Consider the following 27141-nt stretch of genomic DNA (forward strand, 5'->3'; position numbering starts at 1 on the left):
ATGCAACTTGGGCCCACCGCATGAGCTCGGAGTGGGGTTAAGTCAATCCCTACCTGGACTACATGGACCTGGTAGGAGGGGGTGATTTCCAAAGGAAGATCTGAGTAGTGGTACCAGAAGAAGGCGGGATAGGTACGGGTCAGGGAAAGAACACAGGCAACCTCCTCAATGGTGGTGGAATTTTGGTGGAGGTGCTTGTTTAATAGGTGTGACATGTCCTCCATCCAACTTTTGGATTACCTTCATTCTCATGTGTGTCATTGGGAACTACTCATCAGAGAAAAGATTTGAAATCAACCTGTTATTATTCCTCAGTCTGCTTTCAGTAAATCAGAAATGTCTACAGGAGAATTACTCTGGGAGATAGAAAATAACTATATCCCCTGATTATTACATTTTAAAGCCCCATGGAGACTGACATTTAATATCATTGGCTTCTATAAAAATTCAACCAGAATGTCAACAATGCTGTTTGTGGATATTTCGATGACATCACCTCTTGTTTCTAGTTAATAAGAAGGCAAGGAGACTTATGTACTTAGAGCCTTCTTTTAAGACACAAATCAAATCAGTCCACCTACATAATACTGTTCTAGGGGGAACTGTCTTGGTTTTCACAGAAACATTCACCTCATGTTTCCAAAAGAGGCTCAAATCTGACTCACTGGTATAACTGTCACCATATTCTAAATTTTTGTATACTTTCCAGCTTTATTTGTCAGTCTTTGATCTTTGCCAGTGTCTACCAAAAATATTTTCAATAGCTTATGCAAAATGGACAATAACGCCCTTATATCTGTGTTTTCAGTGTGGACTTTCTTCTTGCCCCCAAGTTTTCTGAGTCATGAAATCAAGTGATACCTCTGATTTGTGCAACTCAGTCTGTGTTTTGATGGCTTCTTAGTTTAAGAGACTTTAGGATTTGAGTTATGGATTTGTTTCTTCTTTGACATTCCCAAAAGTGTCAGCAATGCATTATTTAAGGATATTTTTCTCTTCTTTCTTTTTAGGTAAAATAAATTTGGTCCATCATTGTGGTGCTTTCTATTAAAAGAACTTTCATCTAAATAAAACAGAATATAGTCAGTGGTCAGCAATTGGGAAAGGACGAGGGCTTTTAAGAATATAGATGCTTACAGTTGTGAACTCCCTGGTTTGGGCTATGATGGATGATTTTTTTTCCCTCTCTCTCTCCTCATAATTAAACAGCCGATTCTGGTGACCAAGAAGAGCACACTCTCCAAGAAACAACGCTACCACCAGTGAATAGTAGCATCATCGCTGCTCCCATCACGGACCCTTCTCAGAAGTTCCCTCAATACCTACCTCTTTCTGCAGAGGATAATTTAGGTCCTCTACCTGAAAACTGGGAGATGGCCTATACCGAAAATGGAGAAGTCTATTTTATAGAGTAAAGTATACCATTATTTCTACCTCAATTTCTCCCTTTCTTTCATCTCCTTCCTTCCCTCTCTCTAGCAGTTACAGATGTAAATTAAATCTAAAAGGATTGATCACACACTGATTCTCTTATACAATTTAACAAGCTTTGTTTAAAACAAAAAAAACAATTAGCATAGCATCCTAATCATTGAGTCTGGAAAACTTGAGGAAGCATAGGGTTGTTAATTTCCCTAAAGGGTTAGTTAAATTAGGGTGTATATATAAATTATAGTATAATATGTAAAGAATATATTTAGCCGTTAATAGGTAAATCCTTGCTCTTTCTTTCTTAATTGGGTTTCAGTTTTCTTTTTATTGAGCTTTAAGAGTTCTTCATTTATTCTGGATACAATTCCTTTATCATATTTGTGATTTGCAGACATTTTCTCCGAGTCTGGGTTTTGTTTTTACTCTCTTAATTGTGTCGTTTGAAGGGCCAGAAGTTCATAATTTTGATGGAGTCTAATTTATTAATTTTTTTCGTTTGTGAATTGTGCTTTTAGTGTAGTAGCTAAGAAATCTTTACCTAACCCAAAGTAATAAAGCAGTAATTTTCTGCTATATTTCTTTTTTTATTTATATTTCTTTTTTTTGATCCATTTTTTGTTTTTTTTACATGGTGCAAAGTGTGTGGATTGAAGTTTGAAAATATATACATGTGTAAAGTCTTTCAAAATTATAAAACTTAAATTCTATATAGTTAAACATTTAATAAATAACCTTTACTGAAAAGGAAAAAAATATATATGATTGAAACCATTCTAGCAAATCTAAGATAATATGATTTCTTAACCAACAATAGTCAATTTTGAAATTGCTGTACTTTGACTCTATTAAGATTCACCATAGTTTTATGTATCACTAAAACAGAAAATGCCTAGTTAAACTGTAAAATAAACAAAAACAGATGAATCTCTTATACTCAAATTGATTGGAGTTCTGCTGTTCAGTGAATAGTAACAAAAGAGGGCATTGCAGAACAATATATGAAGTGTCTCACTGTTGTAAAATATATGGATATATGCAAACCTGTGCTCTGTACTATATGTGTACATTAGTTTCTATGAATACGTAGATATAGCTCTCTATATAGAAAAATTCTGGAAGTATCTATTAACACTTGAGTTTAAGTTAAGTAAGGAATTTATTTTCTAACCACATTATACATTTCTGTGTGGTTTGAATATATAATTCCATTTAAATATATATCTCAGCATATGCTTTGTAATTAGAAAAATCAGTGAAGATAAGAAAACATAACTTTTCTAAAGACATGGGAGTAAGGGAAAGGCTTGGGTCTCAGAACACACTCTTTCAGAACCTACCTAGGAAATCTGAGATAAGAGAACTAGAGCTTGTGTGTTCTTTTCCAGCCAGAAGAAGGGGACAATCCTCCTTTCTATGTTCATGTTTACAGCAAATGCATATTAAAGACAGGGTTGGAAGGTGTAGTCTTTTCTTTTGAATCAGGGAAGTTTAGTGGTTAAGAGCTCACCTGAAAAGTCATTGTTTCCACCACTTAGTAGTTATGTGACCTTGGGAACTTGAGTTTACCATGTTGCATCTCAATTTTCCATATCTGTAAAGGACATGAATATTATGAATCATACCTACCCTGTCAGATTGTCATGAGAATTAACTGGGATAATGGATGTAAAGTACCTGAGCTAGTACTAATCAGTGGGCATTATTATTACTGTTACCATTTTCATCATCATCCTCTTTCGTTGTTACAGAGGAGTTTAAACGTTGTTATAAAAAATGGATGTCAACTATGAGCTCAAGATTTTGTACTTAGCTTTTACAATAAATTACCTTTGAAATTATGTCTATTAGTAAGGGAGACTTGTGTTGGGAAAAGGAAAGCATAACAGGCATTCCTGATACAGAGTAATGTGTGAAACTCAAATTCTCGGAAAAGAATGTACCAATAATTTTGCTCAAGACTGACTTGATAATTTGACAGAAGCAAGTTGATTATTTGGATGGTTAGTGAAATACTAGCCCCCAAGATTCTGGCTGATGTGTAGGACAGTACAGGGGTTTGCTTACTTTTCATAATCTAATTTAACTTTTAACTGATGCTAGGCCAATGTTTCATTGGCCTAATGTTTAGTAGAAAAATTATACAAAAGTGTGGCTTATTACGACAACTATGGGATTTGGTTTGCAGCTATCAAATTCGGTAGATATTAAGTGATTAGATACACACCATTTATATTTTAGCCTAAATTATATTTCATGCTTAATGAATTTTCAGGTGTCCTTTATTCTGAAGAACTTCATCTTAGAGTGTCTTACGTTGAATAGCAAGTTAAATTTCTGTAGAATCAGATCTACCTTGTTTTATGTATATGTGTGTATTTTAGTGTTGCAGTTTATGGGAAATCTAAGACATAGTGAAATTTTAAAAGAACATTAAAAATCAAGCACAGACTTACAAATCCTGGGCTTATATAGAAAATAAACGTAGGAAGACTTTGAGAGCAGGAATAATTAAGGCAGATTGGCTAGGGAGCTTGGGATCAAAGGAATGACAGGTGACGAGTTCCCTGAGTTTTCCTTTTACCTCGTATATCCCAGACTTAGAGCTGAAGAAGCCAGTAACCCAGAAAAACCAACAGGTGGAGACAAAAAAAAGCCCTCTCTAGCTAGAGGACCTGGAATGGGACATCCTACAGGACAGAACACTTTTAGTCGATGACCACTGGCTCCAGTAACAGCACAGAAAAACCTGTGTTCCCACCCCTGCCAGCAAAGATCAAGTGGGAAGCCTAGTCCTCCACCTCTATAGGCTGTAACTGGAAGCCCAAACCTCTTTGCCAGGGTAGCGTTAAAAAAGGCTCAGTAGAGAGCTGGGACTTTGATTGTACCAAGGCAGTAGTGAGTACTTCCCCAATCTCCATGTGGATTCAAGAGACCATGTAGTGGGAAGGCTAGACTTCCACCCTGACCTGGCAGTAATGAGGCAGCCTCCCTCTTCCTGCTGGAGTAGTGTCAGAGTCAGTATTTTCACCACCATCTAGTAATAAAGAGCCTCCTTCCCTCCCTGTGGAGTCAGTGCGAGCCAAGTTGGGAGCAGTAATGAGGCACTCCTGTCCCTCCCAGCCAAGCTGGTATCAGTGGAGGCCGAGGGGGCACCTGAAACTCCCATCCCCACTCAGCAGTACCAAGAAGCTCCTCGTCCCCTTGGGTGTCAATGAAGGCCAAGTGGGGACTCTGAACTTCTACCTCCACTGAGAAATAACAGGTGGTACCACCGCTTCCCCTGCTGGAGTAGTGTCAGGAAAAGCCAGCTAAAATAGAAGGTTTAAATAAGATCTGAAGTGCTATAACATAATACCCAAGATGTCCAGGTTTTAATTTTTAAAAATCACCTGTTACACCAAGAACCAGGAAAATCTCAAATTGAGGGAAAAAAGACAATCAGTAGATGCCAACACCAAGATGGCAGAGGTGTTAGAATGATCTGATAAAGATTTTGAAGCAGCCATCATAAAAGTGTTTCAATGAATGATTATAAACGTGCTTAAAACAAGTAGAAAAATAGAAAGCTTCAGTAAAAAAAAGTCTCAGCAGAGCAATAGAAGATATAAAAAATGGAAAGTTTAGAACTGAAAAATACAAGAATCAAAATAAAAAGCTCAGTAGGTGGATTCAGCAGCAGGATGGAGGGGAGAGAGAAAGAATCAATAAACTTGAAGATGGAAAATAGAAATTACCCAATCTGAACAACAGAGAGAAAGTTGACTTAAAAAGAACAGAGCTTCTTTTGGAGTCCCAGGAGAAGAGGAAGTAGGTAGAGCTGAAAAAGCACTTGAAGAACAAATTCTTCAAATTTGGCCAAAGAAATAAACCTACAGGGAAGCATAATGAACCCAAACAGGATAAACCCAAAGAAAACTACACCAAGACACATCATAGTCAAACTTCTGAAAACTGAAGACAAAGGAAAATCTTAAAAACAATGAGAGAAATGACACATTACTTATATGGATGAAACAGTTCAAATGACAACGTATTTCTCATCAGAAGCCCCGGAGACCAGAAGGAAGTGACACAGCATTTTTCAGGTCCTGAAAGAAAAGAAGAATCAACCCAGAATTCTATATCCCATAAAAATGAAGAAGAAATCAAGATATTATCAGATGAAGGAAAACCAAGAGAATTTGTCACCAGCAGGCCTGTTCTAAATAAATGGCTAAAGGATATCCTGTAAACAAAAAGAAAAATATAAAAGAAGTAATCTTGGACTATCAGGAAGAAAGAACAATGGAAAGAGTAAAAGTACAGGTAAATAGAATAAATTTTCTCTTGTTCTTGAGTTTTTAATTAGACTTGAAAGTTGAAGTAAAAGTTATGACACTGTCTGATATGCTTCTAAATGTATGTAGGGAAAGCATTTAAGACAATTTTATTAGGGAGGTAAAGGGATATGGATGGAGATATATAAACACATATATACATACATAAACATACATAAACATACACATATACTGTATCATCTTTGGGCTAAAATAATATAGTATTTTAGTAACAAAAATAGCATAAACTGGGTGGCTTAAATAATAAACATTTATTTCTCACAGTTCTGGATGCTGGGTAGTTCAAGATCAAGGCACCAGCAGATTCATATCTGATGAGGACCCACTTCTAGTTCATACATAACCATCTTCTCACTGTGTCCTCACATGGTGGAAAAAAACAGAACAAACAGAATAAAGTACAAAATGAAAGACTTAAACCCTAAGATATCAATAATTACATTAAATGAATTTAACTCAATACAGGTGTTAAGAGAGAGACTGGCAAAGAGACTAAAAAATATGACCAAACTTTGTGCTTTCTACAAAACTTACTTCACATAAGACAATATTGGTGAATTGAAAGTAAAAGTCTGAGAAAAAATATATCTTGAAACATTAATCAGAAGAAAGCAAGAGTTGCATATTAATATCAAATAAAGTAGGAAAATCTCCAAACACTTAGAAACTAAACAACTCACTTCTAAATAATTCACAGGTCAAGCAAAAGTCTCAAGGGAAATTTTTTTTTTTTAAAGATTTTATTTTTCCTTTTTCTCCCACAGCCCCCCAGTACATGGTTGTGTATTTTTAGTTGTGGGTCCTTCTAGTTGTGGCATGTGGGATGCCACCTCAGCATGGCTTGATGAGCGGTGCCATGTCTGCACCCAGGATTCGAACTGGTGAAACCCTGGGCCTCTGAAGCAGAGTGCATGACCTTAACCACTGGGCCAGCCCCTTATGGGAAATTTTTTTAAAAAAATTGAACTGAATGAAAATGAAAATACAGCATATTCAAAAGGGTGGGACACAGCCAAAGCAGTGATAAGAGGTAAATTTATAGCACTAAACACATATATTAGAAAAGAGGAAAAGTTGCAAATCAACAATGTAAGCTCCCAAGTCAAGAACCTAGAAAAAGAAGAGCAAATTACATTTGAGGTAATTAGACAGAAAGAAAGAAAGTACAGAAATCAGTGAAATTGAAACAAAAACAGTGAAGAAAATTAGTGAAACAAACAGCTGATTCTTCAAAAGATTAATAAAATTGAAGAACCTCTAGCAAGACTGACAAAGAAAAGTTGAGAAAAGTCCCAAATTACTAATATTAGGAATTAAACAAGGAATCACTGCAGACCCTGAAGACATCAAAAAGATGAGAATGCTGCCGTCAAGTATGCACACATAAATTTGACAACTTAGATGAAACAGACCGATTCCTCAAGAAGCACAAACTACCACAGTTCATCCAGTATGGAACAGAATTGGTATGGAACTCACTGGTATGGAATTTACATAGCCCTGTAACTATTAAGGAAAATAAACTTGTCATTTAAAAACTCCTGGAAAAGAAATCTCCAGAATCAGATGCTTTCACTGGAGAACGATTCAAAGAAGAATTAACACTATTTCTGTGTAATCTCTTCCTGAAAGTAGAAGAGCAAGAACACTGCCCACTTATTTTTATGAAGTTAGTGTTATCCTGTTACCAAAAACAAACAAGGACAATAACAAGAAAAAAGGAAACTGCAGAGCAATATCCTCATGAATATAGATCAGTAATCTGTAATAAAATATTAGCAAATAGCTTTCAGCAATATAATAAAAGAATTGTATACAGCATGACCAAGTGGGAATTATTCCAGGGATCAAGACTGACTTAATATTCGAAAAATTAATCAATGTAATCCACCATATTAAGAGACTGAAGAAAAAAATCACATCATATTCATCAGTACACTAAAAGCGTTTGACAAAATTCAGCACTCATTCATGCTAAAAATTCTCAGAAAAGTAAGAATTGAGGGGAATTTTCTTGACTTGAAGAATGTCTACAAAAACCCTACAGCTAACATTATACTTAATGTTGAAAGAAAGTACTTTCTCTACAAGATTGAGAACAAGCCAAGGATATTAGCTCTCACCACTCTTATTTAACATCATGCTTGAAGTTCTAGCCAGGATAATAAAGCAAGAAAAAGAAATAAAAGACATACAGAGTGAAAAGGAAGGAATAAAAGTACCCGTCTTTGCAGATTACATGACTATCTTTATAGAAAATCACAAAACAAATACAAAAAGAATTCAAGAAGTGAGTTCAGCAAGATAAAAGATAAGTATACAAATAGCAATTGTATAACTATATATTAGCAATGAACACATGGACAAAAAATTCAAAATAAAATACAATTCACATTTACTTCAAAAAAGGAGTACCCTTTAGGTATAGATCTAGTAAAACATGTACAGGACTTTGTATGCCATAAACTACAAAACACTGCTGAATGAAATCAGAGAAAGTCTAAATAAGTGGAGAGGCAGACTCTATTCACAGATTGAAAGACTATGATTGATATAGTGAAGATGTCAGTGCTCCCTAGATGGATATAAGAGTTTAATGCAATTCCTGTCAAAATCTCAATGACTTTCTTTTGTAGATATACACAAGTTTATTCTAAAATTTATGTGGAAAGGCAAAGGAAGTAGAATAGCTAAAACAATTTTGAAAAAGAAGAATAAAGTCAGAGTAATAAGTCTGTCCAATATCAAGACTTGTTAAATAGCCACAGTCATAAAGGCTGTGTGGTATTGATGAAGAAATAGACACAGATCAATGGAACCCAGAATCAGACTCACAAATGTGTCTGGCTGATTTTCAACAAAAATGAAAAAGCATTTCAATGCAGGTAAGATAGACTTTTCAGTAAAATGGTGCTGGAGCAAGTGCATAGCCAGAAGCAAATAACCTCACCCGAAACCTCACACATTATGCAAAAAAAAAAAATTAAGTCAAAATAGATCATCACAGACTTAGGTGTAAAAACATAAAGAAATAAAACTTTTAGGAGAAAAACGGGGAAATATTTGAGATCTTGGAATAGGCAAAGAGTTCTTAGACTTGACATTAAAAATATCTCTAAAAGAAATAATTGATAAATTCATCTTTATTAAAATGAAAAACATTTGCTTCACCAAAGACCCTCATAAGAGGATGAAAATACAAGCTACAGACTGGCAGAAAATATTTGCAACCCCTGTACCTAACAAAGTGTTGGTATCTAGAATATATAAAGAATTGTTAATACTCAACAGTAAAAAAACCAAATCATCCAAGTGGAAAATGAGCTAAAGACATGAACAAACATTTCACTGAAGAGGATATGCACATGGCATATAAGCACGTGAAACAATGTTCAACATCATTAACCGTTGGGGAAATACCAGTTAAAACCACAATGATATATCATTACACGCCTATGAGGATGGCTAAAATAAAAAAATAGTTAACAACACTAAATGATGGCACAGATGCAGAGAAACTGGATCACTCATACATTGCTAGTAGATATGTAAAATTGCATGGCATTCTAGAAGATAGTTTGATAGTTTCTTAACAAGCTAAACAAGCAACTTGCATACCACCCAGGAATTGCACATTTGGACAGAGAAGTGAACACTTATGTTGGCACAAAAACCTGTATGTGAATGTTTATGGATTTATTTCAAATAACCAAAAACTGGAGACAACCCAGATGTCCCTTCATTGGTTAAACTGTGGTACATCCATGCCATGGAATACTATTCAGCAGTAAAAAGAATTAATTATTGATACCTGCAACAGCCTGTATGAGAATTCTGCTGAATGAAAAATGCCAATCTCAAAAGATTACGTATTGTATGATTTCATTTAAGTAATACTTTTGAAATGACAAAATTATACAAATGGAAAACAGATTAGTGGTTGGCAGGAGTTAAAAATGGCTTTTGGAAAAAGAGGTTGGAAGGGAACCAAGTGCGGCTACCAAAGGGCGTGAAGGATCCTTGTGATGATGAAATTGTTTTGTATCGTGACTATTTATCAATGTCCTAGTTGTGACGTCGTACTATGTAGTTTTACAAGATGTTAGTATTGGTGGAATCTGGGTAAAGGACATGTGGGATCTCTCTGTGTTCTTTCTTATAACTGCATGTGAATCTACAATTATCTCAAAATAAAAAAAGTATTTTAAAAAAAATCATACATAATCTTCCCTCCCAGCACTCACCATTTTTACTATCTTACTGTGTGAATAGTGCTGACCGTAGGTTCTAATGTTAGACTCCCTCAGTTTGGTTCCCAGTTCTGCCATGTGTCAACAGAGTGTCCTTGGGCAAATTTTTTCACCTCTCTGTTGTTTTCTCATCTGTTTTATGGGGAGTAAAAATTTGACTACTAATGACACTCTTCATAGAGTTATTGTAAGGATTAAATAAACTGATACATATAAAAGAACAAATTCTGGTAGCTGTAACTGGACAAATAAGTAGCATTGGTGGTGATAGTTGTTACTATGTTGCCTTTCATTTGTTTGTTTGTTTTTCTTTTAACAGAGTTGAGATAATGTGTGTATGCCTTTGCACATTCTGTTTTTCAGTTAAGCCATGATTTTTCAACAATTAATAAGATTCAAATCTAAAATAAAGAACTGTGACAATTTTTGCAATGTATTTACAACCTAAACTTCAGACTTCCAGAAAAATTTAGGTTACTACTTGACCTGCAAAAAAAATTTTTTTTTTAGTTTCTTGTTTTCCTTTCTGGTTTGCAGCTAGAACGACTAGACTTGTAGCTCTTTGTCTCTCCTATTTAGCTTGCATAGCGTGGACTGGGAGCTCGTGCAGAACTTTGTCCCCGTGTATTTACCTGCTATGGGGCAATTCTTCCAGTCATTCTTGTGACATTTCTAACATGACTGAAGGGCAATATAGATTCTTGGGAATGCTCTGTAAACTTTCAGACCTTTAAGGGCCCAGTCAGTGTCTGTTGGAACACTTCATGTAGAGTTAGGCCGTACCTTCCAGAAGAAAATTGGGTGACATGTTTAGCTTCTCTGTTTCTTGGCCCAGGTTCTATTTATGATAGGTAATTTTTGATTGCCTTCACTATGTCTGAAGCAAAATTTAGGAAGGACTCTAATCATATGTCTTAACAGCTTTGAGCCACTTGCATGAATTGAGGTAGTTTCATACTGTCGTGAGAATTCTTGTGTAATCTAAGGAGTGAAATAGCAGCCTTCTTTGTGAATTCCAGCATCCAAGATTTAAGTCATAAACAAATTTAAAATAAATTGGCCTTTGCTCTTTGGCAAATACCAAGCCTAAAGTAAGTCTAGACAAGGGTAGGTGATATAGATAAGCAGTGTCATTTGGAACTCATTTTTCAAAAATAAAACTGGTATTACATTTTAAGCTCTCCATAATGGAATGATTATTTCTTAGGTAAGTAAAAAGCCTACCTAAGATCCTTTGCAAGCCATTTTATAATTCCAAACTCAGGCTTTCTTCTGGTCTGGGTTGCTGTTGAAAAATATCTTTGCTTTGGTCAAAGAGCAAATGTTCAAGAATATATAATTCTTCTGTCATTGGGCTTTGTGCTTATTTTCTTTTCAAACAAATTCCTTGTTTTTGTTTCTGGATTGCAGCCATAATACAAAAACAACATCTTGGTTAGACCCTCGGTGCCTGAACAAGCAGCAGAAGCCTCTGGAAGAGTGTGAAGATGATGGTAAGGGGCTAGGAAGGTCTTGGTTCTAGTGAATTGGGGGCTTGTTCACACGTGCAAATTTTAAAAAGTTGTAGCAAGGTCAACCATCTTTTAACAATGAGTTTTTAAAAGGTAATCCAGTTTCTAGTAAATGTATTGTGGTTTCCAAAAGCAGGAGGAAAATCGGTAGAATTGTTTTTAAACGAATGATTTGTTCACACGTAAAGGCAGAGCATACTAATATCTCCATTAGAAACAGAACTTTAGCGCAGTCAGAAACTATTCAAATGAAGATCCAACCTCCACCTTCCAGAACTTGGAGAGAACTCTAGAAAGTCTCTAGGAAGATAGAAACCAGCGATGCCCCAGTAACTTCCCTGTTGGACCCTAACCCTATATTATGAAAGTCTTAGAGGACAAAATTAGGAGCTTTTCTTGAACTCTACGTATTTCGTGACTATGTTGTTTCCCCAGTCTTGGAATAGGGAAAGCAGATCTTGACTTGTTGGGGAATCTCTGTGTAACGTAGACTACATCCTAAATATATGAAAAATGTATTCTTCCAAGAAAGACTGAGGTGTTACCCCTAGCCCCACTCTCCCCATTAATCTCTGAAAAGAATCAACTGGCTCTAAGAGTTACGATTAAAAGAAGTTTATTTCAAGGCTTTGGGATTTCTAATTACTTTTCCAAAATGAAAAAAAAGTTAAGACAGAGCAAATATGTTCCTTTTCAGTACACTGAAATCTATCCCAAGTTCTACCAAAATTACTTTCCGACATGGACGAATTAAAAGGGAAATGGTTCGCTTTGCTATTCATTATTCATTTCTGGCATTTGAATTAGTGGTATAATTATTGGATGCATATTTTATTGTAAGCTGGTGAAACTTTATTAATTTATCCTATGGGGCAGAATTGTTGTATGTATAAACTTGAGATTTGTTTGAAAATGTAAGCTTGTAGAGTATAATACTGTCAAAACGTTGTTCTTCAAGATCCTTCTGTTATACATGGATTGCAGATTATATGAAATGAGCATAGAATTGTGTGTTCACTTCACGTGGAAACACAAATCTTCTGACTGAAGAGGCGTGACTGAGACACATTTTGTTTTGGTTGCTTAGCCCTGTTCCTAAAGAAGGAATGGCACGGGTGTAGTCAGCTGCATTATTTTGCATGGTTATAGGATAATGGACTGTCCTGATTATTCAAGTACCTGTTTAATATATAATACATAGGTAACCAATTTTCAAAGATCAGAACATAAAATACATTTAGCCATAAAATTTCATAGAACAAAATTTACTCTGTATTTGGTGCCTGATGATTTTGAAGGTAAGTTAGGCACTCTTATTACCATAGGATCTTCACTGTCAGTATCCATTATAGTTAGACTGGGAATGTATGAAAATGCCTGTTAATATAATTTTATAGATCATAGAAGACTCCAGTAGGTTTTACTGAGAAAAACTGTGAATGTAGTAAAAGTATTGAGTAGAATTACTAAATGGTTTTGTTACCAAATCTAGTTAATTTTTAGATTCTCATTATTGGTGTTAATGTTATTTCCTTTGGCACAAGTATGTATTCATACCAAACACAGTTAGTTCAGTAATTATCCCTTCAACATTAGAATTCATATATTCTATTTTTAGTAGAAGTTATATGTATGTCTGTGTGCCTGTGTACACAAATAGTATAAATATATAACCAGATTATACCACTATGACAAGTATCAGTTCCCATACCCGTATTTTCAATTGCCAGTTAACACAAAGCTGCCCTGTGTTGTTTATATGATGACACAAAGAAGAATAACATTCTTGGCCACAATATTGTTCCTGTATTTCTTTCTATAGGTCATATGCACATGGAATGTAACAGTATAGCATCATACTTACTGTAAAAATTTTATATTTTATATTTCCTATCTCAAAAAAGTAAGAAACTAGTTTGGGATTTTGATCTTCAGTGTACAACTCCTTTTGTCATTTCTGTGTATCTAGTTCAATCAGAAGCCTTGCCACCCTGCCTTTGAGCTCCAGGCCAGAGTTGATCTGCCTGGTTAATCACACTGTTTGTCTCAAAGAGACTTCAAACTCGATATGATTAAAACACAACTAAGGATCTCCCCCTGCCCAAATCTGGTCTTCTGTAAGTGTTCCCTATCTCAGTTTTGGGTAAATCCATGCATTTTTAAGAGTCTCCTTTGACCTGTTACTTTTCTTCACCCCCATTTCTAACCCATGTCCAGCTGAGTTCACTTTACCTCCCATACATCTCTGGAATCCATCCACCATTTTCCTCACCACCTCTACCGTCCTAGTCCAGGTCATGCTCATCTCCCACCTAGGCTCTTGCCCCTCTCCTTCTTACCCTGCACTCAGAACAGTCTTTTAAAATGTAAATGTGATTGTTTATCACTGACTACCCGACAAGCCCTATTCAATGGTGCTGTCAGTCTGCTCAGTAAATGCCAGTCCTCATGTTGCCTCTCCAAGCCCTGTGTGTTTCAACCTCTCCAGCTTATCTTACTCTGCTGCTCCCCACTCTCTGCCCTTCATCCCCACTTGTTCCTGCGCCATGACATTTAGAGATGCAGTTCTCTCTTAGAATACTCTTAGATTACACAAATAGTTATTGAATGTCTTCTCTGTTTCACATGTGTTCTAGGGACTTCAGATGTATTAATGAACACAGCAAACAAAAAGCTCTGCTCTTGGAGAACTTAAATTCTAGTCATTTTTCACTCTAAGTCTTTCTATTAAATTTTGCGTAACCTTCAGATTGCAGTTCAGGGACTTTTCTGTGACCTTGCCCCCAGATATGATTAGTTCATTCTATTATGTGTCTTACTCTAGAGAGCTTATCATAGTTTCAGTTTTATTTTCACTTATGTGAGCTTTGGACTTGTCTCCTCCTCCAAAAGGGTAGAGATGTGTCTGATTGTGCTCATTTTAATATCTCTGTCACCTAGAACAGTGACTGGCACATAGTAGGTCTCATTAAATAATTATTAAAGAAATGAATGAAGATTTTATGTAAATCAGATTTCCTTTTTAAGAAAAAATGCTAGTGTCAAAACTTGGTGTTGGCCGTTGGCTAGTTTTTAAATGAAGAGTTTACAAGATGGATAGGGCCATGTTGGTTACTAAAGTCAATTGTTGATTAATTGATTCATTCATTCATTCATTTGAGAAATATTTAGTATCTACCATGTACCAAAAACTAGACTAGTCACTGAACATATTGTGGTAGTGAAAACAGGCTTGATCCCTGTGTTCTTGGAGCTCACAGTGGAGGGGACAGCCACCCGCTCTGTAGTTGGAGAGACTTAATGAATGAAATGATTTGTATGCTGTCCTGTGTTCTCTTCTCGGTAATAATAAGATGTTAGCAAGAGGAGATCAAGACTGGGAAAGATCTTGACTTGTTTTGCTCATTGAAATTATTGAGAACATTTTCATTCTAATATTTCTGAGCTGTTTGACTTATAAATCTTATATAAAGTAAACTCTGGCCACTAATACTCCTTTCAGGGCAGCCTTTGAGCCTTGCTTCCCTAATGTACATCATCATGACATAACTCATCTTTCTAACTCCTATCGAAAAGCATTGATGTGTAACTCATTTTACAATCTGCATTCTCGATTTCACCTTACCTTCCATTTTTCAGGCAGCAGTATTACTTATAAGTTAAGTAATGCTTTAATTGTGAGTATAATTGCCTCACTAATTGGAGGATTATTGAAGGATTGAAAGGACTAATATTGAAAGATCTAACATCTTTGTTTGCTCGAAATAAGGTCTGTTTTAAGTGTTCCCACTTAAGAACATTGAAACCGCAAAGGTATTTGTCATCTTTTACAACCAATCAAACCCTCTTTTGACGTGCAAGGAAATGAGCCGTATAATTATGTTGCCAGTATCAGCTCTTCCTGTCTTGTGATTTACACTGAGGTCTTGAGTTTACTAGCCAAGCCAATGAAATAAGCCACAATGCAGGTAAGGACAAAACAGAGTGATGTGTTTGCTGCTGTTTTTCTGAGGGGAGTTTCTTTCTTGGTGCTGGTGTCTGAATTTTTCTTTCTCTCTTTTCTGTCTCATTCCTGCTATTCCTTTGGAGAAGAAGGGGTCCACACCGAGGAGCTGGACAGTGAACTAGGTAAACCCTCCCAGCCGGCTACTGCTGCATGATTGCCTAAATGGTTTTGTCTCCGGTGAATTGCTTAATCTCTTGGTTTCTTTAGTTTGTGCTTCTCCATTTATGATTTTCATTCCTGCTTATCCCTGAAAGGTCAATCTTACAACCCATGTGTCTGACTGCAGGCATCACGCAGAGTTGTAATAAATTGTGTCTACAAAGAAGTCTGAGCGAATTGAGACTAGAATGAGATTTAGAAAATTGGTGCTAGGTAGTCTTATAAATTGAAGAGTAAGAAAAAACCAAGGAGACAGATACTTGCTGTGTTGCTTGGACTCCCATATAACCTATCTTGGCCTATTTCTGTGTTCATTTGGTGTGGGTGTTTACATGGGGAATACAAAAAAGCAAAACAAAACCCACCAGACTAATTTAGAGATCTTTGTGGGAGTAACGACAATCCAACAATTTCAATGATTAATTGAATAGTTAAGTCTTAGCATTGAGTTGTTCTTAAGTCGCAGGCCACATGTTGACTTGTAACTGTAGTGAATGGCTTGAAAACCAGATGCAAGGTTTCTATGTGCCATTTTCCTTAGAGTGTGTATATCAATGTAAATCAGGTCTTGTCTACTCTAGCTATTACAGTTTAGAAATATTTTACATGAGCAGATAATGCCAAACTCTTTTATCTTTGCTGTTGGAATATATTAAGTTATGTGCCCTGCTAAGTTAAATGTTTTATGTTCAGCTTTTAACAATATTAAAATTAGTTCGCATTTCATCTGATGCATCTGCAGAAGGGTAGATGGGAAAGCACAAGTTTCGACTAAATTGCACATGAAAGCCTTGGCTGATTGAAAATTAACCAGAAGGTTGTTTAAGATCAATATGGATGGAACTGTCCTGAGTTTATTCAGTCAGCATAGCATTTTTGAGATTGCTTTAAGAACTGAAAATATAAATATTTAATGCAGATTATTGTTGTCATTTTATTTTTTATTATGCACAAAAAGATAATCAGTCATGGTTGACTAGTGTTATGATATAATAGAATTTAACTCTATTTTTCTTAATGTTTGGGACGTATCATGTTGTAATTGATGGATATGCCAGCAATGTTCGATAACTATTGATAGATCTATTTTTAAAGATGTTTAATACGTTGGCCTTGTGGTCATTGTGGTCGGAATGACTTGAGGTTCAACCTGTGTAATAGAACCATTTGAAACTAATTTTATCAAAAAAAATTTCTCAATCCAGTGATATTAGATGAAGTAATTGAAAAAGACAGAACTAGGTTTTCCAGACACAAAATTAGTGCCTCAATCATTTGTTGAACCAAGTGATTCAAGTCTTGCTACCTGCCTATTATATGTGAGTGACCACTGCCATCTGTGGGCAGCTGGTGGAGATAATACAGCTGTGCATAGGGCTATGGAAGTTTGAATGTTGAAAGTTTTAAGAGAAAAGTTTCTGTATTGTTCTTTTCCCCATGTAACTGTAACATTGTGGACATTTTGCTATGTTGTTAAAGACTGCAAAAAGTAAGTTTTAATGGCTGCATGGTATCCCTTCTCATGGTCAAAGCCATAATTCTGGGTGATGGTTTGGTGAAGTGGTGGAGCTGTCTCTGGGGTCAGATCAGGCTGCCTGGCTTCATATCCTGGCACTCCCACTTCCTGGCTGTATGACTTTGGACAAATCATTCACCTTCTCTTGGCTTCTCTTTCCGTATCTATACAGAAAGCCTGAAGGAGGAGCTCCCATTGTGGTTGTGAGGAGACTTAATGAGAATGTCTCTCAATATTTGTCGCTGTGGTCATCACATATTATTGTTTTTACCAGTTGTATTATTTATTAACTAATTCCCTCTTGTTGGATTTTTCAATACATTCCTTATGGTACTTTTTGCCTTTAATATTGGACAAGGCAGGAATATGTGTACTATAGAAATGTGTCCTTGTAGGTAGACTAGAGATAGGATTCTTGATTTTTGCCTGCACATGTCTACTGTGGAAAGAGTGATGTGTACGCACATTCACACACACACACACACACACACACACAGTTTTCTGTTGTGTTCACTCCACATTCTATTGACAAGCCGACTGCCCATTTTCTTAATAAGAGGGTCCTAATTTCAAACAATAGCAACTGTCAGGTTTTCGGTGAACAATATGGTTCCAGATGTAACAAGGAAACCCTCTCTGTAATCTGCCTCTGGGAGGCGGGGGCGGTTGGCTTGGATGTTGGACACAGATCATTTGATTATAGAGTTGTCATTTCTGAACTCTGTTGTTTGAGGTGGGTCAGTAGCTCCATTATGTACTTTTGCTTTGCAGAATTTATCACACTCTCTGCAGACACCTCCCCAGAATCAAAAAGCACTTGCAGAACCTTCTTTTGGAATTATAAGGTATTCATGTGCTGAACCCAATTAGGAGAGGTAGAGACAAGGACATGAGGTCCCCTCCCAACCCAAACTAAGTCACAGTTGTGAATATGACTTTCAGTCTGTGTGTTGACAAATCTTTGGTTTAAAGAATTTAGGACACTTCACTGCTCCGTATTTGCTTCAGTGAGGATGATGAGTACAGCATGAGATTTTCAGAGGCAGGAACAGTAAGAAAGCAGGCTATGTAAATCCGTCCTATTCCTTTTGTGCTTTCCTAGAACAGTTGCCATTTATTGAGCTTGTGTGCCCGGTGCTGTGCAAAATTTTCACAAGCATCCTCATTTAATCTATAGTCAGCCTTTGAGGTAAATCCAGGAGAAACATGTGGTTCTGAGATGTTAAGTAACTAGACCAACACCAGACTTATGGAATGGTAGAGCTCAGGTTTAATCCCAGATCTGGGCAGCCCCCACAGGGTCTTAGCGGCCTGAAATGGTGTGACAGGTTGTACAGTCTGGTCTAACGTCCAACAGTTGTTAAAACATAGTAGGGTGGCTCTTCAGGCATCTTCAGTGTTTAAAAAAATTGTAATGTTATCATTTTCTGGGCTTCAATATTTTCTGCCATTTTCAGTTTTTAGAACCAAATGGCAACTTTGAGGACAAATATCTTCCTTTTTTAAATCCATGACCCATTTCTATTTTAAGCATTAGGAGGCTAATTCCTGTTATTAAGTTAATCACCACATTGGAAGTGAGAGATCTATCTTTTCAATTTTAAATGAGTTTTAGCTTGAAAAACTGGAAAATTTCTGGAGTTTACCGATCTGTTCTGGAAGATGTGTTTTAATTTACAAATCTCCAGAAATACCGGTTGACTGACCTCATTTCTCAACTCTAGAACGTAAGTGACTGACCAGGTGACGGGACAAAGTCAAAGGTGTCTTCTTTTCTTGTACCCTCCTCGGACCTCTCTCAAACCACTTAGCATGCTGTGTTTGAATTGTCTGCTCAGATGGTGCACTTGTAATTATCTTTGTGTCTCTGGTGCCTAGTACACCCACAGGCAGACAGTAGGCGCTCAATAAATGTTTGACAAATTAATAATGGAATGAATTGAATTCTTAATATTTTCCTAATTTTATCTAAAAATAATCCGGCCAAATATTTAAGGTTGGAGATTTGGTTCATTAAATATAATGTGGTCCCTCACACCCACCCATTCTTCTGCCCCATGCCAGAACAAAGATGACTGTGCACCAATTTGCATTTTCTTAATCTTTGATTTCCCAGCTCTTTGGAAATATTTTCCTGGTTCGCTTTCATTTAAATGGTAATTTCCAGCTTTGTAAGGGGAAACCGTTTCCCAGGCATTTGATTTGCATCAGTCCACAAGACTCTGCGTATAAAAGTGCCACGTTGTATCAACGACTGCAAATTGGACCTGTCTTGCATTTTAGTAGCTTATGTCTCTCAGAATTCAAAGACTTCTTTAAAACCTGCTACATGTTTTAAAAAAAAAAATTAGAAGAAAAGGGAGAAAACTTGTCTTTTTGTTTGCAAACAAATAACATGTGGAGCAAAATCCATGAAATTAATGTTTCTTGATGTGCAGCCAAATCTGAGCAAAACATAAACTTTGAGTAGTTAAGCCTGTGTGTGTTTGGGTGCATGCACGTGACTTCATTTCAGTGTGGGACTGTTCGTGGCATATGTAAGCCGTATGCCCCAATGAAACTGTCACTATGTGAAAATAGTGACCACATGGTTCCTGGAATTTAAAAAATCTAGTATTTAAAAGTAAGTGATATTTCAAGTGTTTGTAATATTCCATTCAAGGTGGTCTTAATAGTTACTTCTAGGAATAATGATTCACTTTGCAGTATGGTATTATGCAAGCTTGCCTTAACTACGTACATATCAGAGTGGCTTTGAAATTGTTAATTGCTGCTCTGCCTAAAAGAACTGTTTAATGACATGAAACACAACCTAGTTGCTTCTTTCACCAACTCAAATTATCTGGTACAGTGGGCTTTTTTACAATAGGTTCCTGTTATAACAGAACTTACTGTCAACTAGTTAATAACATTCTGACCTTTGATACAAAACCTTATGAGGTAAAGCCCAGTAGAGCACAGTTGAGTTTTCAGAAAGGCACATATATCCCTCAATGCCATTTTTCCACCACATTTGAAGGAATAAAATCTTCCGCTTTAGGTAGTCAGTTCTCAGAATGCAGGACCTGTGTTTCTGCTTTCGTAGGCAAAGTGCTGGTGAAAATGGGCCTGTCAAAATGTAGCAATCGAGTGATCGGTGGGTGCGTTTCAAAAACCCAACTCCATGTGGGGATTTTTATATAGTTGGTAGCATTTCAGTTAGGAACAAAGAAAAAACAAGATGCAAATTTTATTTTATTCCAAGTAGAGCCAAAACAGCACTATTGTATTGAAAATGAAAAAAAAAATTAATTTTCATCCATTTTTGCTTGTATGGTAAGGTAGTCTAGAAAGAAAATGCGAAAATGGTAAATATTTAAGATAGGAGCTAGGTATTCAAAGCAAATTTTAACTATATTTCCATTAAAATTTAATAGTTCATTTAGAAGGAAGACACCTAAGCTGCATTTTATTGTTTTATTTGCTTGCACAAAATATCAGTAAAGAATTGCTCTTCATGTAGAAAAATACACTCATAAAAATAATTCTCACTTTTTTTTTGTTAGGATATGCAGTTTTAATTGGATTTAACGCATCTTTATGAGTCTTTCTCTTTTTGCCTAACTCAAGTGTTGAAAATCCCTAGGCCCTTGACGGATATGCTCTTCTTCCTCTAAATATTCTTTCACTTTTCAGAACTGCCTGCTGGTTGGGAAAAGATTGAAGACCCTGTCTATGGTATCTACTATGTAGAGTAAGTGCCTCTTAATCCACCATTTAGTTTGCACCCCTCTGTGATTATGTACATTTATTCTGAACAGAATTTGCCACCATTATAATGTACAAACTAAATAATAATGTAATACTGATTTTGTAAAGAAAATACATATGTATATTTCAACGAATGAGAAAATATTAAGTGAATTTGAAGATGGTAAATTATACAGTTCGCGAGAGCACGATCCATGTCTTTTGTTTACCACTGTATTACCAAGGCCCAAAATTGTCCTGGTGTATGGCAGGTTCTTAATAAGTGTTAGTTGAATGAATGGGTGAATCAGTGAATGAATGAGCAAAGCAAGGATTCCGTAGACCAGATGAATACGCATTGTTTATCTTTAGGAGGAAGACCTGTTTTGTGTATTTTGCCCTGCCAATGTCTGAACTTCTCAGTAATTACTTATTTATTACTTCAGACTTTCTAAAAGGATCAGACACATGTTAATAATGTATGAAATACTGGCAAGATTAAGAAGGAAATTGAGAACTAGCCTAAGTTGCAAGATTTTCTATGCCTGTTTGCCTCTCCCTTGCCTGAGGACCATAGACATGGCTCCTGTTCTCCATCTTTAAGTGTCTCAAACCCTTATCATGACCTCTTTATTATGTACCTTAGTCTAGCATTGGGCACACACTTTGGCCTTTCATCAGAACCATCTGTTGGTAGGATGATACTAAAAAAAAATAAAAGAAACTCAAGAGATTAAACACTGAAAAAATACGCTCTATATCATTTCCTCTGAGAAAAATGAGAAATAACTAATAAAAGATCCTTTTGAAAGAAACAAATACCATATGAATATTCTATTATCATAATCCCACCTGCCACAGTGAAGATAACCGGCAAGCTTTCTATCCCTCGCGATGCTGGCAATGAAAAGTCACTTGTGTAATATCCTGGTGATAAGAATATATGATGCAAAAATGCCAGGCCGTAAAGTGCTCAGCATCTTATTATAAAAAATTATGAGGAGCTGGCCCCATAGCCAAGTGGTTAAGTTCACGTGCTCCACTTCAGTGGCCCAGGGTTTCACCAGTACAGATCCTGGGCCACGGACATGGCAACACTCATCAAGCCATGCTGAGGGGCCAGCCTGGTGGCACAGTGGTTAAGTTTGTATGTTCCACTTTGGCAGCCCAGGATTCACCAGTTTGGATCCCAGCTGTGGACCTATGCACTGCTTATCAAGCCATGCTGTAGCAGGTGTCCCACATATAAAAAAGTAGAGGAAGATGGGCACAGATGTTAGCTCAGGGCCAATCTTCCTCAGCAAAAACAGGAGGATTGGCGGCAGATGTTAGGGCTAATCTTCCTCCAAAGAAAAGAAAAAAGAAAAAAAAGCCTTGTTGAAGTGGCGTCCCACATAGCACAGCCAGAAGAACCTATAACTAGAATATACAACTATGTACTAGGGGGCTTTGGGAAGAAGAAGAAGGAAAAAAAAAAAGAAGGAAGATTGGCAACAGATGTTAGCTCAGGTGTCAATCTTTAAAAAAAAAATTATGAGTCCAGTTTAGCAAGTGTCCTTGGCCAATACTCATGTTACCACCTCTTGACCTGACAAGAAGGATTGATGATTTGGGACTTCAGAAAGGCAAGCTCAGGCATTTCTTTGACCCTCATCATATAAAATTCTGTTGTGTGCTCTGCAGATCCTCTTTCTCACAGATGTACAGTGGGGTTTCTGCCTTTTTGGGGCTCATTTTAAGTCTCCCTCAAATAATTTGTGCCTTAAGAGAGAAAAGGAACAAGTGACGACAGCTTTGATGGATGAGAGACTTGGTTTGAGAAGCGTGTTATCTTACTATATACTTCTCCTTCCTATGTCTTTTCAGATCCACATGCCTGTTCTGTTAGACTATTTCTTAGCATGAAATTGCCTATAAGAATTAGGAAATAAACACGTAGTCCTATAACAGGAGTTAAGGGTAATAAGTTAGTCCACCCTATTTGACAAGCCTGGCTTTAAAACATAAAGCCTGGCTTTAAAAAATATTTCAAGTTCTAAATAATCACATAATAGGTATGTTCCAAAACTTCTAATGAAGTATGATTTTGATGAAGAAAAAAATACATCTGTGAATATGCATATGCTTGTGTGTGTATGTTTGTATGATGTGTGTGTATATACATATACATACAGGCCATGGCAAAAAAATATATATTTATATGTCCGGATGTACACGTATGTATGTGTAGTTTTGTTTTGCCATAGCCTTATTAGTTTTGGAGCCATCTGAAGTATCTGGGTCTTTGTCACTTTGAGCACATCACATTTGCTTAGGTTAGCTGCATTTGGAGTCTTTTTGCCTAAGGCATATACTTTTAATCCTGCCTCCATGTCTATTGATCACAGTAGTTGACAGATGTTGCTGGAGTCCTTGTTTTCGTTGCGTCATTTGGATGAGTGCTCATGCTTCTGCAGACTCTGTTGTAGAAAGTTACACAGCAGTTCTTGCATTAAATGTTACAGACAACATCACGTCTCCACTTTAATCTCATTTTTTAATAATTCTACAATCTAATTCTTGGTGAATTAAAGCAGTCCCCTGTCAGGTGATTCCTTAGACATTTGGGTGAGTCAGTGGTTAAAATCCTGGGATTTGAGAGCAGACAGACCCGAGCTTGCTTGCCTCTTTACTATTTACTAGCTACATTATGTTAGGTGAGTTATTACTTAACTGCTCAGAAATTTACTTTCCTTATCCATAAAAGATGAATATAAATAGGACCTACCTCCTGGCATTTATTGAGGATTTTAAAATAAAATGCGTGTAAAACTGGTAGCACAATGCTTGGTACATACAAGAAGTCAATAGTGGAAACCATCCATTTTTATTTCTTCTTTCTAACTGCACATTTTGACACAAGATAGTCAACATCTCAGACCAACTGCTCTGCTCAGTTCTAATCATGGGACGTAGCCTGATTGGCATTTTGCTCACGGGATGAAATGTTTCCTAACTGAACACTGTCTGCCTTCTGCTTCAGCCACATCAACAGGAAGACACAATATGAGAACCCGGTTTTAGAAGCCAAACGGAAGAAGCAGATTGAGCAGCAGCAGCAGCAGCAGCAACAGCAACAGCAGCAGCCAGAAGGTTGGCTTTCTCTTGATCTGTGGGCGGAGGAGCGAGGCGAAGCCTGGGCGCTCACACCCCCGTGTGGTCGGAAGAGGCCTCCATGACGATCACATCCTTCTCCTGCCGTGCTGGGAACTTGATCTCCTTGCGGGAGGAATACAGAGCTTCTGCTAGAGTTCTCCCTGCCCAGAACCCAGACAGCTAAAGTGGGGGACCCAATTCAAAGGGATTCCAGTCTCCACTTTAATTTAGAAAGGAGCCGTCATAAGTTTAGGGAACTTTCTGGTGGTGAATTCTCTTGTCCCAGCAGCATTTGCACAGCAACAGGTGTCCAAGTCCAAACCACTTTTAGCATGTTAAGAGGAGTTACTGGGTGTGAAACTGACTTTTAATTTTAGGAACATTACATGTAAGAATGAGAAAAAGCTGGTAATTTTGAATGCTTTTTAAAAAATTACAAGTTAATTCATGCTCTTTGTAAAAATATGAATAATTCAGGAATGTAGAACATTAAACTCTCCCCTGCTTACTCCCATCCCATCTTCAGCAATAAACACTGTGCAGAAAACTTCTAGGGATGTACAAAATATGCATATTTTAATAAAAACCAGATCATAATTTTTATATATATTAGTTTTGTGACTTTTTTTCTCACTTAAATATATTTCTTGCATGGATTTCAAAGCTGGTTAATATAGATTTACCTTACGGTTTTTAATGGCTGTATAATATTCCATTTTATGAATCTCTCCACTTCATTTAGCCATCTTTTAATTAATAGATGCTTAAGTTTTTCTAGTTTTTCTTGGCAATCTTTTAAAATAATAGGCTCACAACCCCCTCACTATAATGTGAATATCAAATATATGAATATCAAATATAACACTTCTCATATTATAACGTTGAATATAATAAATATAGGCTATAGAATGGAAGCTGAAAAACTTTTTCTGTAAGTGGCCAGATAGTAAATATAGTAGGACTTGCTGTTCATACGGTCTCTGTAATAACTACTCATCTTTCTCCTTGTAGTATGAAAACAGCTGTCAACAATATGTAACCAAATAGGAATGGCTGTGTTCCAATAAAACATTATGTATGGACACTGAAATTTGAACTTCACATAGTTTTCATGTGTCATGAAATATTCTTCTTTTTATTTTTTTTCCAACCATTTAAAAAGGTAAACACCATTCTTAGTTCACAAGTTGCGCAAAAAAGGGATTGGGCCCATTTTGGCTGGTTGGCCATAGTTTGCCAACCATTGCCATAGACTATATTTTAGAGTGAGCATGTATGTTATGTGTGATTGCGTGTGTGTATGTATTCACCTCGTGAAACGTTCTCCTTTCTATCTTAATCTCTTTTCTATTTTAAAGAAAATGTTCTTTTAAATATTTCTCCTGAGCTGGTAAAACTTGGTAGTGTTACAAAGTATAGTTTGGGGAGTGCAAGTGTACCATTGAATGTGAGTGTCCAATCGAATATGTTAGCTGAGCTGCAAAGGCACTCTAGCATACATCTCAGGGGTCACTCACTGTGAGTTATTTCTGGGCTTCAAAGTGAATAAGACTATAGTTAGGACCCAGGAGTATTGGTAATGAGTCCCATTTGGATTTCAGAGATGATAGGAAATAGCACCTTAGCAAATTGCTGAAATCCTCCTTCACCACCTTAGACAAAGAGGCTTCAGCAGCCCAGCCCATGTCCCAGTTGCATTAGAGAAGTGTCTCCCTTATTGGGCTGGCTGTGGTTGACTCTGTATCTTTCCTGATGTTTTTTACTTGGTCTCACTTTGAACTCTCCAGCCAGAGAGAACTGGAGATTTATTGGTTATATCACAATATTTCTTTCCCCAGAGGTCTTAGAAGAGAGAGACAGAGAGAAATATCTTGATATTCTTAACATGGAGTGGGGTCAGATACCAATTTCTTTTTAATTTAAGTTCTCTGCCTCTGGTTTTATTGATTTGAGTAGTTTTATAATTAAGAGAAGGTGAATCCTAGTAAGTCAACCAGCCATTTAAAGTAAAATGAGTAAACTGTTTCTTCTCTTTCTTACAGAATGGACAGAAGACCATTCATCGCTTGTGCCTCCTGTAATTCCAAACCACCCCCCAAGCAATCCGGAGCCAGCCAGAGAAGCTCCGCTTCAGGGTAAAGTGTTTTTTATAATTGCATCATAGTTTTAGCTCAAAAATCTAATGTTTTTAAAGATACTTAAAAAAGTGGAATTTTGTAACTCCCGACTCATTCCTTTGATAGTAAAAATGGTAATTATAGAAATTCTAAATGTATCGTTAATCAGACTTGTCAAAAAGATTAGAAACTTTTCTGTATGAATTTCCTTAGCTATTTGTAGTGCTCTAAAAATAATGACTGCTTGTCATAACGATCAATTTAAACCAGGGTTTTTCAACCTCAGCACAGTTGAGATTTTGGGCCAGATAATTCTTTGTTGTGGGGCTGCCCCGTGCCTTGTAGGATGTTCAGCAGCATCCCTTGCCTCTACCCACTAGGTGCCAGAAGCACCCTTGCCCCTATTGTGACAACCAAAGTGCCCCTGGGAGGCAAAACCATCCCAGAGTTGCAAACCATTGATTTTGAGACCACAGATATTTAGTATTGTGTTAAATAAGAGAAATTGAAAACTCAGAATTAGATATTTCAAGATTCTAGTCAATATATTTGCACTTGACCAAAATTTTCCTATAAATGTAAGATGGTTTGATACTGAGTTTTAAATTCTCATCCCCTATTCTTACTGCAGTTTTGACATTTATGCATGTTTTACAACCTTTCACTGGGTCTCACTTATTTATATTCACAAATAGTGTGAGCTCCCTAGTGAGGTTCAGGCTTGAAAATTGGAAACTCCAGGATCTTGCTGCTTCCAGGCCCCATTACTCTTAAATGACAGAGGAAGTTTTGAGGGTTTTTGTTTTTTGGTTTGGTTTTTTTCTCTTAAGTAAGAAAAATAGAACAAGCATTGTATTTGATAGAGTTGGGGAATGAATGTTTGTGGTACAGAAACAGCTGTAAAAGTTTGTTATCCTCCTCTTTACATTTTTAAAGAGATATAACTGTAT

General features: G+C 36.6%; 1 protein-coding gene across 50 annotated transcripts in view; it reads left to right on the forward strand.

Moving 5' to 3' along the window:
• MAGI1 (membrane associated guanylate kinase, WW and PDZ domain containing 1) overlaps positions 1-27141 on the forward strand; it is a 597869-nt gene that overhangs the window by 494178 nt on the left and 76550 nt on the right. For 24 of the 50 annotated variants that reach the window (XM_070576890.1, XM_070576908.1, XM_070576899.1 and 21 more), the window contains 6 exons: positions 1210-1411; positions 11429-11511; positions 15622-15657; positions 20886-20943; positions 23962-24071; positions 26117-26209. In XM_070576890.1, the coding sequence (XP_070432991.1) occupies positions 1210-1411; positions 11429-11511; positions 15622-15657; positions 20886-20943; positions 23962-24071; positions 26117-26209 (582 nt within the window). Of the gene's footprint in view, positions 1-1209; positions 1412-11428; positions 11512-15618; positions 15658-20885; positions 20944-23961; positions 24072-26116; positions 26210-27141 lie in introns of all 50 variants that reach the window. The other 26 variants (XM_070576869.1, XM_070576898.1, XM_070576871.1 and 23 more) reach the window with 2 other exon arrangements.

This window comes from Equus przewalskii, chromosome 15 (assembly GCF_037783145.1).
Source record: "Equus przewalskii isolate Varuska chromosome 15, EquPr2, whole genome shotgun sequence".
In the NCBI taxonomy this organism is placed as follows: Eukaryota; Metazoa; Chordata; class Mammalia; order Perissodactyla; family Equidae; genus Equus; species Equus przewalskii.